The sequence below is a fragment of the Dasypus novemcinctus genome, chromosome 9 (assembly GCF_030445035.2).
Source record: "Dasypus novemcinctus isolate mDasNov1 chromosome 9, mDasNov1.1.hap2, whole genome shotgun sequence".
In the NCBI taxonomy this organism is placed as follows: Eukaryota; Metazoa; Chordata; class Mammalia; order Cingulata; family Dasypodidae; genus Dasypus; species Dasypus novemcinctus.
The window spans coordinates 107,225,202-107,239,060 of NC_080681.1; the positions used below are offsets into that span (position 1 = coordinate 107,225,202).

Genomic DNA, 13,859 nt, shown 5'->3' on the forward strand with positions numbered 1-13,859 from the left:
TAAGGAGATCTCTGCCATTGTGGAACTTAGGGTCAAGACAACAAGAGGAAATTAAAAGTTTTAGCAGAATTGTTACTTGCCAGATTTGCAGACCACAGACATCAGTCAAAGGAGTAGTTTTGAAGAACTCTTAATTATTGAAGCAAGGCACTCTTTCACTAATAACTTAGAACTAGACAGAAAATTAATAAATAGTATGAAAAAAAGAATCTAATTTTAGGATTTTTGAGGAGATCCTTAAAATGGCAATCAATATATTGAATAAGATCTCTTAAGTTTATAAGTACAATATTTTTAACCTCAAGAACATATCGTTATGCCATGAGGCCAAAGCACTGTACCATAGAATAGTTAGAGATTTAAAGAAGGAAAAGGAATAAGTAGCCTACGGTAATATAAGGTATGTAATTTTTAAAGGGAGAATTCTACATCAAGGGGTCAGGGAAGCATCAGACACATGTGGCAATGCCTTCTCTTCTTTGGTCATAGTTTTCTCAACCCTAAATAAGGATTAGCTGTAGCAATTTGTAATACTCTATATTACTTGTAGCATCTTATGTGTTATGTATTTTCTTGCATTACTAGAGATACTAATTTTTGTCCAGAAGAGTGATGTAGGGGATAAAGGAGGATCACCACAATTTAAACTACTTTTTCCTCAAAGTTGTTAACATTTTTCCCTGAGGAAAAAGTTTGGGGAAAAAATACAGGGTTAATGTCCAATTTTAGCTTAATGTCTTAAAGAACATATTATAAAAACATTTTTTAAATAATGTACTTAAACATTTTGCTATAAAAATGTTAAAATACCCAAAAGTCCCTTTTTATCTGCTTTTGATCCTTAATCACAGGATATTTATGTTTTTCTAATAAGCTTAGTTAATGTAAAAACAGATTTTTCACATTTTCAATAATCTTGTATTGAAATATGTTACAGTTTTCATTGTAATATGCAATGTTCAGTTATAGTTTTATAGCTTAGTCAAACCATTCTCCACATGTTGGTTGCTTCTAATACTTAATTTCTGTCAATAACAAATTTGTGCTATGTTTTTTTAAAAAATACAGTTAGCTTTTTCACCCTTTAATTCTTGTGATATATTACCCCAGAAAAGTTATTCAGTTTAGGCCATGGTCAGTTTTATAACCTTTTTTATATTTTATCTGGAGAAGAGTCTGAAGATACGTATGATTTTACAGCTCTGCCCAAATGTGTCTAATCTCGGGTAGCCCATGTAACTTTTAAGTTTTGTTGATCAGATTTATTTTTGTAATTTAATAGGTATGAAATGGTATCTCAAAAATAATAAAATTTATATTTTTCATTTAGTGAGACAACCTTTTTCTCCAAGTACTCATTTGATCTCTGTGGTAACTTAAACTGCTTGTTTGTATCCTTTGACAGGTGTATCTTTTAGTCATTGCTTGGTGCACAGTAGATCAGTAAATATTAAATTGGTTGGGTTTATATTGTAGACATTAAGCTTTATCCATGATAATTATTGCAGACATTGCCTCTGTTTCTTAACATGCTTTTAATCTTAGATTTTTTGTTTTTCATTGCATAGTTTTTTACATAATTGGATCTGTTTCTTTGTTGCATATGCTTTCTGCAGTTTATAAATTTCTCTCTTTTCAGTGAGTGACATAAATATACTATTCTGTTTTCTCTAGAATTATTTGAATGCTTAGCTCTTCATATATTTAGAATAAACCATATGTATGGTGTGGCTATGTTTTTCTCTACAAAGATATTCAGTTTTTTCTGAAAATATTTTTCAAATACAGATTTTCTCCACTGATTTCATATTTTAAAAACTTTAAATTTCATCATTTTTTTTGCCGTTTCTAGTCTCTTTAAGGAATGTAGTTACACTTCATCCTGCAACAGTATTGCCATATTCTCAGGCAAATTGTTTAAATCTCTGAATCCCAGTTGCCCAGCCTGTAATATGAGGATGATAAATGTTATTTCTCTTACCTTTACCACTATAATTGATTATAAAGACTGATGTAGGGCAGGTCTTTCTTAATTGCCTCTATTACTCTCCTCTCCTCCGAAATATACATTCTTATTTTTGCCTGATTTTCAATAAGAAATTTGTAGATGTTGGAATAAACCTTTAATTATTTTATTTTAAAACTAATGTCTTTATTTTATAGATTGTGAAGTCCAAATTCCTGTTTAATATCATCCCCACCAACATTTACTGCTAGTAGGTACTATCAACAAGAGTCCACAAAAATATTTTCTTATATTTTGAAATCATTTTTTCTGACTTGGCCTTAGAAAGCCTTCTATTTTATAAATTAGAATTTATTTTGAACAGGTTTTGTGTTAGACTTTATGTTTTGTGCTTTAGGTGTTAGGATACTTGTTTGTAAATTCATTGGTAAATGCTCTTTAGAACAGACTAGTTATTTATGTATAACGGTACTTGAAGCTCTCGTCTTAAAGTCATTAGAAAAGGGCATTTTGCTTTTTATTTTCATTCTTCAAGGCATACACATAATTATGAACTGCTTTTTCAAAATTACTTTTTCAGTTCGAAGTAAGCCACATTTTAATAAAAATCTTAAGTAATGATACACTACTTTTTTATAATCTGCAGGTTACTATTTATAATTATTTATTGCTGTGATATTTTTTAATTTTAGGAAGAATGCTGTTAGTTTCCCTTAGGATACTTCTGTAGCCTTTTCTTTGGTGTGCTTTAAAAGTGTATATAAGGCTTTGAAAGGGGTAATAAATAGATTTCTAAAATACAGTGTAGTTGATGATCAAATTTGTGGATTACCTGTTTTCTATGTAGGACCATATCAGAGATACTCAGTTAACCCCTGGATATTTCTATGTACATTTACCTACCAGTGTGTTCCATTCCAGAACCCATAGTTAGACTCTTTCTCTATTTAGACCCTTCTTTTGAAGTTGTAATTAAGAGTGATACATACTATGTTTTCATTAAGAACAATCTTTTATCCTATGCCTTAAAAAATATTTATTTATATATATATATAAATAAATGCTTTTTAGTGCTCCTTTACTTAAGAACTAAGTAACCTCAATTCAAGCTTATGCTCTTAATAAGTACAGGGTAAATAGTATGTTGAACTTAATACAAAACATTATGAGGTAGGAATCTAATTAGAATTTTTTTAATTAAAATATTTCTTACCATTTATTTCCCTTCTAATTTCTAAGGATTAAAAATAAAAATTTTGCCTGCCATATTGCAAAAGGATCCTGCTTTATTTTTGATAATGTGAAGTCACAGTAACATTTAAAATTGTATTATCTTTTTGAATCAAACCAAAGTTTCTATTTTTTCATTGTGAGCATTTGCAGGTTGGGAAACGTAGAGTCTTAGGAAATACCATTTCAAATGTCAGTTGTAAATTTTCCTAGATTTCTTTCCATAAAGGCATATAGATACTAAATCTCTAAAAAAGATGATAAAACAACTTGTATTTAGAAACCAATAGTAAGAATTGAAACTAGAATTATAACTAGAAAATTACTATTCAAATGCCCAAAAGGTACTTAAAACAAAAATTAACTCTAAAATGTGTTTTGTAATTTCATCAGGTATTTGGCTATATTTTAATTGTATTTGTTCTAATTTCATTAAGAATCCACTTTCCGTGTCATAACTGTTGTCATATTTGGTATTTTAAAAGATGAATCTCATTGAATATAGAATGTCAGGTTGCATTAATGGTAAAAGAAAACACTAGATTAAAACTCTAGAATTCGATTAAATTCTAGAATTAATACATGGAAATTAGAATACTAAGGTTTGTATAGTGATTATGTACTTTATTATCAAATACTGGAGCACTGCATATATGTTATAGAACACTTTCATCTGGTTGTTAGTAAATGTGATTTTTGATTGTATAGCAGGTGCCACATGCAGAAAATGGTGTGAGATTTTAATAAAAGTTTTACCATATTGATAGATGCTAGGAACTTGTAACGAATACTTGCATTTTTATATTTACTGTGTTCTTATATTTCAGATCTTTTCAGATTACAAATTATTGAAAGAAAGGAGAATCCCACAGAGTAAAGGAAAGACATTTTAATTTAAAACTAAGAGAAATATAAGCTTGTAAAATATAAAATATTACGTCTTTCACAATTGTGAATCACTTTCCCGTCACATTTATTTATATTCTTTTAAGTAGTGCAGAACAAGTGTAGAGAGATAGCTCATTTGAGCTTTAGTTATTGCACTCTGTAATTCTGCAGCAGCAGTTATCTGCGTCACGTAGGCTGAGCACTTAGCTTAGGAGGCCCTTTGTATGAGCTACACGTGAGTGAATAGAGCATCAAGTGATTCTAACCTCTAAACTTTTTTTCATTTTGATATTCTAGATCAAGTCCAGTAGCAGAGCTGTGTTAGAGTTGGACAAATTTACATCTCATATCCCTTAAAACGTGTTTTCTCTCATTTTTTTATTCTGGAGTTTGGGTCTAAAATAGTGTGTTGTATTGCACCAAGCTATAGCAGAAGTACAGTCCTGGTATATTGGCACAACTGAGGTTTTTTGTTTTCCTGTTCATGTTCTTCACCTCTTTTCATTACTGCTGTAATAATATGATTCCATGCTTGCTTTTTTGCATTACATGTTAAATTGGTTATTCTGGTTGTTAGAAGAAGTGAAACTGGCTGACTTTAATTAAAAGCATAAGCAATCACATCTATTTGGGAGAATTTTTCATCTCATTTTTGTTGAATAGAAACGGGATATATAATTTTTTAAAAATCTATTTAGTTTTCTAGTATGTCTGTTTCTTGCCAGTAGGGCACAGTAAGATGGATGGTCTTACTGGTAAATACGGGCTTAGAATCCTATTTTTCTTTTTCTTTTTTAGTTTGAAAATCAGGACAGGAAGAGTGGGGTCTGAAAAGGTAAAGATTTTGCTTAAGTAATTAACTAGGCAGTATAATTTTGAAGCTCATTATTTCAAAATTAAATTGGATCCTAGTTTTATATGATTATTTTTTCTAATTCTGAAATTCAGGCTATCAATTTACTTATGTATTTTCATTGTTAAAATAGGTCCAGAAATTATTATTTTCCTTTAAATATAATATAGACAGTTGGTTGTCAAAGTATTTAATTGACATTCTTTCTTGTCCTATTAAAGTGATTTTGTGTGTCTGTGCTAACAGTTATGTAAATGTTCCACATTAAAGCAGGTTAGATGTTATCATAATTTACTGACATGCTAGGAATAGTCTTTATCATTTTTCATGGAGCTCTAATCCTAAAAAAAAATTGTTTTAGTTATCTGCACATGGCTGTCATTATAAAATGTTAAATGCATTAGGCACTATAGTAACCATGTTTTGAGTACAGCAGAAGTGGTTCCACGTGTCAGTTTTTGCAAGTCATTGTGTACACCTATCTTGACTTGGTGCAGCATTTCAGTTTTGAAAAGCCACGTGCAAGTTTGAGATTTGGAGATTGGAACTCACGTAGAAAGCTTAGGGTAGCAAAATATTTTAAAAATTATTTTCCGATGGCCTCAATGATAATGCTTTAAGAATATATAAAGCTTTGAACCTCACCTCCCTTTTTTTAAACAGACTGTAAAGACTGCTGGGAGAGACTTGAAATCCATTCACATAAGCATAATAAAGAAAAATTGGTCCTCATGGAAGAAGAACAAGATTTACCAGAGCAACCAGTAAGTACTTCCTTAAACAATATAAAATTATTGTAGAGAAATGAATCTTTTAAGAGATTTTAAGTATTATTCAGTTATACTTAATAGATTCCAAATTTAGAAATAAAAATAAGCCTTCTGAATACGCTGTCTAAAAAAGTTAAATGTTAAATTCTCATTTTGAAAATATTGAGTCTTATCAAAAATTTTAGTGTTACAAAGTGAGTATTGTATTTGGAAATGTCATAAAAAATCAGTGGCTAGTCTTACAGTGTTTAGGAAATAAAAAAGTGCATCTATTTACCAGAATTTGCCAGATAGTATATTACCATTTCTGCCAGAAAATTTAGCTTTATTTTTATCTAAATTTCCCTAATTGACTTAATTTTTCAAAAAGTAATAGTAGTTGAAGAAAAAGTAATTTGACCTCTAGTTAATTTTTAAAAACCCTAGATGGGAGCAGATGTAGCTCAAATGGTTGAGTGCCTCCTTCCCACATACAAGGTCCAAAGTTTAATCTCCAGTACCTCCCAAAAAAGCAAAATTCAAACAAACAAAAAAACAAACTTGGGGGAGCTGATGTAGCTCAGTGGTTGAGTGCCAGCTTCCCACATATGAGATCCAAGGTTCAATCTCCAGTCCTGATTCCTCAAAAAATAAAGCAAAAAAAACCACCATAGAAACTAGATTGAATTCTTTCTTTCTTTTTAAAGTATTTAACTTAATAAATAAATAAAATTATTTTAAATGTCCACAAGTGATAGGGGTTTAATGCCTTGCCATGGCTTTTTTGCTTTTTGACTCTTTAAGATTTAAGAAAGGAAAGCAATTTAAGAAAGGAAAGAATTTAAGCTTTCATACTAAAAGGCTTTTTCCTTTTGTATAAGTTTGTTTTTCAAAGTTAGATAAATATTGCTTCAAATTGCTGTCCTGAGTATGGGGCTCTTGCATTTCATAGAGACTATAGAGTTGCTGCACATTTACCTTTCTTTATGAAAATCCAACCCAGAAAAATTTGACTTTTGAAAGCAGATAGGGTATGTGTTTAATGTTCTAGATGTAATGTTACATCACAAGGATATGGACACCAGTGTCCATTTAAATAATGAAGTATTTTTAAAATATTTTTTAATTAAAAAGATATTTTTAATTTTTTTAATTTTTAAATTTTTTTTTAATATTGAGAAATGCATACTGATGATTACTTTGCCGTTATTCTTTTAGCCCTTTCAGTTGAGATAAGTAAAACCAGGAAGACATAAGCAACTGATAAAAAGACTTTTCGAAACACTTGAAATGTCAACCCCTAAACCTGGTGGGACATTGATAATCAGGTAAATGGTAGGGTTAAAATCATCCTCAGCAGGATATATGGGATAAACATGATAGGACCAAATAGTATGTACCAACAAAAATTCTGTCGTTGAGTTTTAATGTAGCAAGACAGAGATCTACTCGTATTTTCAAAAGACTTACCTATAAAGTGTTGAAATACATGGAAATGGGTATTGTTGGTATGTACTCCTTACCCACTTATGTAATGAAAGTTATGAGGCCAACCTGCTGGCCATCATTTTTTCTGCTCCGCTTCATTTCATTATTGTTTATTCAACTTTGTTAACATGATGTGCAAAACCTAGTGTTACTTCAGAGGAAGATGAGAAGTTGAAGAACTTTAAACGTAAGTTTTATGCTGACTGTAAATGTTGATTGTCATGGGCATTTCCTTATTAACTTTAAACTGTGGAGTAAATGTCAAACATAAAGAAGAAAAACAACTTTTCTCAAGCTGTACTATAGATCTTAAATTGAGTGGAAAGAATGGTCCTATCCCAAGTTGAAGATGATAAATAAAACAAAGAATTTTACCCTACTATTTACCTGTATATAGGGAGAGCTATTACTAACAGGTATTTCTCATCTCTCTTTTACCTACTTTTTAAAATTATCCCTTCCCTTGTTTGTTTACTACTTGCTTGTTCTACCAAAAAATTATGTTGAGGTTGTTGTTACCCTCAAGTTCTGTCTTTTACTTTTTCTTTATTGCCAGTCAATCGTCAACCCTCTGCAATCAGAAATTTCTCTGTGATTACCAGTTCCCTTTAAATCACTAATGTAATAGCCTTTTTTCCCTTGTCTTCATCTTTCCTGATTACTCTGAAGAAGCTCATATTATTATCTAAACTGAAAAGCTTTTGAAGAATGAAAAGGGATGCTAACAAGTCTTAGTTTGGGGACAGGAGGCCTAAACCAAGACAGTGCCTGGCAAACTGGAAGCTTTTAAAAAACTTTTTTGTAGTTCTCAAGGTTGTTCTCTGAACTCAAGTTTTAAAAGAATATATATGCATAGGAAAATTTTAGGATGTACACTAAACTCAGTACTGATTATTCCAGCAAGGTGATGGGACAGGATGGTTCTTTTGTATTTTACTTTATACACATCTGTATGGTTTGGATTTTTAAAAATAATACACATATGTGCCTTTTGTATTTAAATTTTTAAAAAAAAGAAATTAGTAGTACCTATAGACAAAAGAGGTATAGTACATGCTTATAACTATCGTGTTCTCCAGGCTAAAACATAGAAAGAAATGAATCTTGGCAGACATTCTCAAGACCAACAGAAAGAGCCTTTAAAGTTGTGTTTTGTGCTTGGAATTTGAGGAGAAGAAAGAAATAGAACAAGTGACAAAGAAAGAATGAATTATTCATCCCTTGATTTCTTTTTGTCTTCTCTATTAAGGAAAGTCAAACTGTAAAAGACAGAACATCCCTGAGTTAAAAAACAACAACAACAAAAAGCAACTTCATTCCCATAGTTATAAACAAGCATCTGAGTTATTTTAAATGAATTCTAAGCCACCAGACTTATAAAAGTTTTATCCTGGAGACCTGTATCTATATCTTACAAACGTAATTGCCAAACCAGTATTGATCATCTCTGAAAAATGACAGAAGAATGGGAGACGTTCTTGAGATGAAATACAAATGAGTGTTTTTTGGGTTTTTTTTAAAGATTTATTTATTTATTTATTTAATTTCCCCCCCCTCCCCTGGTTGTCTGTTCTTGGTGTCTATTTGCTGCGTCTTGTTTCTTTGTCCGCTTCTGTTGTCATCAGCGGCACGGGAAGTGTGGGCGGCGCCATTCCTGGGCAGGCTGCTCTTTCTTTTCACGCTGGGCGGCTTTCCTCACGGGCGCACTCCTTGCGCGTGGGGCTCCCCCACGCGGGGGACACCCTTGCGTGGCACGGCACTCCTTTGCGCGCATCAGCACTGCGCATGGCCAGCTCCACACGGGTCAAGGAGGCCCGGGGTTTGAACCGCGGACCTCCCATATGGTAGACGGACGCCCTAACCACTGGGCCAAAGTCCGTTTCCCTAAATGAGTGTTACATTGAGTTTTCTCCCCAAAAGCGGGGACAGAGAGAAAGTAGGTTCTGGAAACTATAGGCTAGCTTCATGCTGATCAACAGCAGATTCTGAAACAGATTATTGCACCGACATTTGTGAACACTTAGAAAAGGATATGACAGTCACTGAACTATTATATGTTTTTCTAAGAACACTCAACATTTTTATTGATAGCTTCAAGATTTAGGATATAAATGGGCCATGTTTCTATGAAAGCTGGAAAGAACAGTTAATATTTTAAGTATCAAGGGGTACATGTCAATGTTACTTTTTCAGGGACTCGGCATAAGTTGTAGTAGAAGGTATTTCTGATTCTTGATTCAGAACTGTCCTTTATATTCTTCTCTTCAAGTAAAGGCTATACAGCTATCAGAGGGGATTCCCATCCCGCCCCATCTGTCGGGGGATTTCTTGCATTTTTGTGAGGTTATTACCCGTGGTTATCATGGCAAAGATATTTAGAACTCACTGATTTTTTTTAATGAGCAGATTGAGTGTGGGTCAGTTAATATTATTTACTAGAACCCTCCTTCCACAAAAGGGCCTGGGTACCTCGTACTTTCTTTTCTTTCTTGGAATGTTGTGTCATGCTTAACAATGCTGGTTTTATGTCCTGTGTGGATAAAGGATTTAAAAACAAACCAAAAAAAAAAAAAAGGGTAGATGAAATTTTCTTGCTTCATTTAAGCCATCAGATTTTCAATAAGTTGAAATATATATGAATAGATATATAATTATATTTTTGCATTATATATGTTTTTGTATCTCATGGACCCAGATGTGGCAATTTTTAATTTTACTAATTCCTGAAATTAGCACAGAGCTAAAAAATTATATACAAAAAATCAAGTGACTCTTAAAGGGTGGCTGTATTATGGGACCAGCACAGTTCGGCTCTGATCCTCACTTTCTTTAACTTACTCTGAGAATAATCAAGTTTTTTAGGCTATCTTTTCTCACCTGGATTAAAGCAACAGCCTCCTCCAGTTTTCTTACATTTAATTTTATCCCCCTCCTTTTCATTTTCTATCTATACTTTATCAAAGTGATCTTTATAAAATTCAGAGTGGATCATGTAAACTTGATAATACACTAAGATGTCCTCATTATCCTTATGATAAAATTGAACTTAATCTGGTTTATAAGGACCTTCATGATTTAGCCTCTGTTTACTGGTACAGCCTAATAATCCACCCCTCCTCTCAGGCTCATTACTTGAATCAGTGAATTTTCGGGAGGCCTAGTTGCACATTCTCTCTCATCTGTGAACCCTTTTGTACATTATCTTCCCTGTACACAGATCACTCTCCTTTCTCTCCTCTCCTTCAATACAAGTTTCCCCTTTTTGCCTGGCTAATTCCAGTTTATCAAGTTGCAATTAGATCAGTACTTCTCAGTCGAATTGAAAGTATAAAATGTTGTTAGGGTATTAACTGTTGGGAGTGTATTATCATCATGTGGAAAGTCAGAAAAAAAATTTGAAGAACCATTGTCTTATACAATATTTCCTCCTGGAAGTGTTTTCTGACTTACTGGACTATGTCCCCACATTATCTTTCTTTTTATTTAGACTGTAAGTTATTTGAGGTCAAGGACTGTGTTTTGTTTTTATCATTATGTTCCCTATCAAAAAGGCGTGGCAGAGAACACTCAGTTGAATGAATGACAGAGTGAGTACAAACCAGAACTCCCATTATAGGCATTTAACATTGAAAATATATGGTTGTATAATTATCAGTTGGGGCAATGCTGCTAGCTGCTATTACAAATAGGCCCAGTATCTCTGGTTTAACACACAAAAATTATTTTTCTCACATTAGTCTCATGTGAATTGACATCTCTCCTGAGCCAGGAGTCCATGATGTCTGCTTCCATTTGTGATGCTCTTATTTTCAACTTATGGTATCACAGAAGGGGAAGAAAAGGTTGAAGAATCACATGGGATGTTTTTAAGGGCTTGTTCTAGAAGTGGCTTATATCACTTGTGCATCCTTTCCATTGACCAGAATTCATTTCCTTGGCTCCAGCCTGACAGCCAGGTGGGCTAGAAGATGTAATCATCCTTTGTGCCCAGGAACAGGAAACAGCCTTTTGAACGTATATCATTGAATCTACCTTAGTTGTCTTCTGGTTCACCCACCTATTTCATTTTTATACGTAAAGAACAATGTGCATCTCCCCTTTGCCCCAAATCCTGTCCAAGGTAGGCAGTCCAGATCAAATATAGGCTCTTTGATGCCCAGTAGTTTCTGCAAGGTCCAGATGTGACTTCTCTTGGTCCAGTAGTCTGAGAACTGAAATACAGATTTTTTTTTTTATCCCATCACAAGTTATACCCAGTATGCAAACATGGAATAGTTCTCTCTGCCACAGGTATTTACCTTTCTAGTAACTTGGAATACTTACTTGTACTTTACCAGTACTTGTCAAGTCCTTGAAGTCAGATTAATAATTAGATGGCTGTTGGTAAGCATGATCAAAAAAAATGGTATTAAAGGCTCTGTGTGAATTTCCACCCAGGTTATGATCAAGCCCTTTCTCCTCTAGTCAACAGAGTAAGACTTTCTAGTAAATAGAATGATATACATCTCTTTATTGGATGTTGTTGAATAAATTCTGATACAAATATCTTCCTTTTTATAGTCTCCATGTCAATTTCAACCCTTCTGTTGGATTTATTATTTCCAGGTTAGAGTTTAATTACCGCTAGTGTGACTTAGCCTCTGTTGTGATAACTAAAATATAGCAAATGTATAGTACTTTGTCTTTTCTAAAGAGTTCTATATCTCTCTTTCTCTCTAAATTTCATCTCTACAGCTCACCGTATCCTTCTTTACAGGTGAGGAAACAGATACAGACAAGTAAAGTAATACAGTCAGTTAACTCTCAGAACTGCGCCTTGAACCTGGATATTCTCAGTTTGTGAACTGGGTCATTTCTGTTCCTTGCTCTTTTATATTTAAAGTGTGATTGTATTTTGTCGTAGGCATAAGTAGAACCCTGATTCACGGGTTTGCCAGTGGTTTTTCTTTTCTGTGTTACCTATAGCCGTGCCATGTCCGTAGATTGTCATTTTTTTAAAAAGTAACAGTTTTATTGTAATATAATTAGCATATCCTAAATTCACCCTATTAAAGTGCACACTTCAGTGACTTTTAGTGTATTCAGAGTTTTGCAACCTTTGCCACAATTTATTTTAGAACATTTTCATTATTCCAAATAGAAACCTTGTACCCATTAGCAGTAATCCCTTAATTTCCCCATGTTCCCCATCCCTAGGTAACTACTAATGTACTTTCTTTCTATAGATTGGTGTATTTGTAGATGTTTCATGTGAATGGAATCATAAAATATATAGGCCTTTGTGACTGATTTCTTCCAGTTACATGTTTTCAAGATTTATCCCTGTTGTAACATGTATAAGTACTTCATTTTTTAAAATCTTACGTTAGGTGTATTTTCCCCCACCCACCCTATTATTATTACTATTTTTATATCATTTATTTAAACATTCACAAACAATAAGTATATAGTAAGAGTTGTGAACTTAAAAAGCAAACATGTATAACATCATACAGGGCTCCCATATATCAACCCACTACCAACACCTTGCACTGTTGTAAGACATTTCTACAAATGATGAAAGAATATCATCAAAATTCCACCACTAACTATAGTCTCTATCTTACATTAGGTGTATTTTTCCCCCAACTACCCTATCACCATTTTAAAAATACATCTCTATGATAGACATTGTAAACCTACAAAACAATCATGACATATACAGAACCCCCACACAACACTGCTCCATCATGCACACTGTGGTGGAATACCCGCTACAGATCACAAGACAACATCCTCAGACCACTATGGTCGTACATTTGGCATACCATTTCCATACTCCCCCATTATCAACACAGTACATCTTTGGCATAGACGCGTGAATATTACATTATTACTGTTAACCACAGTCCATAGGTCACTCCAGTTGTATTTTTCCCATGCTTCTCCACATTCCCACCATCCTGCAATTGTGATATAGATCTGCTCTTGCATCTGTACAGTCAACCACAATTCTCATCCACCTCTGGATTTACTGTGTTATTCAATCCCTAGATTATTCTCTAGCTTTCTTTCAATTGGCATTTATAGCTTTAGACTACCCTTTTCAGCCATATTCCAATTTGTAAACCTCCTGTTACTTATTATGTGTTACCATCAACTTTATACATTTCCACGCTTTTACAATAAAGTTAATTAAAACTTCTGCATACATTAAACATCAGTAGTCCATCTCAGCTCTCCTCTAAACTCCTTTGAGAATCCACCACCTCCCACCAGATCTTGAAGATACTTTCCTACATTTCCTTCTAGCAGCTTTACGGTTCTTGCTTTTTTATTTAGGTTTTTTATCCATTTTGACTTAATTTTTGTATAAGGTATAAGATAGGAGTCCTCTATCCTTCTTTTGGCTATGGATATCCAGTTCTCTCAGCACCATTTGTTGAATGGACTGATCTGCCCAAGATGGGTGGGTTTGACAGGCTTTTCAAAAATCACTTGACCATAGATGTCAGGATTTGTTTCTTAACATCAGTTTAGTTCCATTGGTTTATATGTCTTTCTTTATGCCCATACAAAGCTGTTTTTTACCGCTGTAGCTAGGTAATACGATTTAAAGTCCAGAAGTGAGAGTCCTCCGATGTAACTTTTCCTTTTTAAGATGTTTCTGGCTTTTCAGGATTCCTTACCCTTCCAGATAAATGTT

General features: G+C 33.2%; 1 protein-coding gene across 8 annotated transcripts in view; it reads left to right on the plus strand.

Annotated features, from left to right (window-relative positions):
- Positions 1-13,859, plus strand: part of EYA3 (EYA transcriptional coactivator and phosphatase 3) — a 124,108-nt gene that overhangs the window by 37,301 nt on the left and 72,948 nt on the right. For 2 of the 8 annotated variants that reach the window (XM_058304798.2, XM_071217605.1), the window contains exons 2-4: positions 4,883-4,919; positions 5,601-5,701; positions 6,905-7,014. Coding sequence is in view for 4 of the 8 variants with exons in the window: in XM_058304797.1 (XP_058160780.1) it covers positions 5,669-5,701 (33 nt within the window). In the remaining 4 variants the exon portion in view is untranslated. The remainder of the gene's footprint in view (positions 1-4,882; positions 4,920-5,600; positions 5,702-6,904; positions 7,015-13,859) is intronic. The other 6 variants (XM_058304797.1, XM_058304799.1, XM_071217604.1 and 3 more) reach the window with 3 other exon arrangements.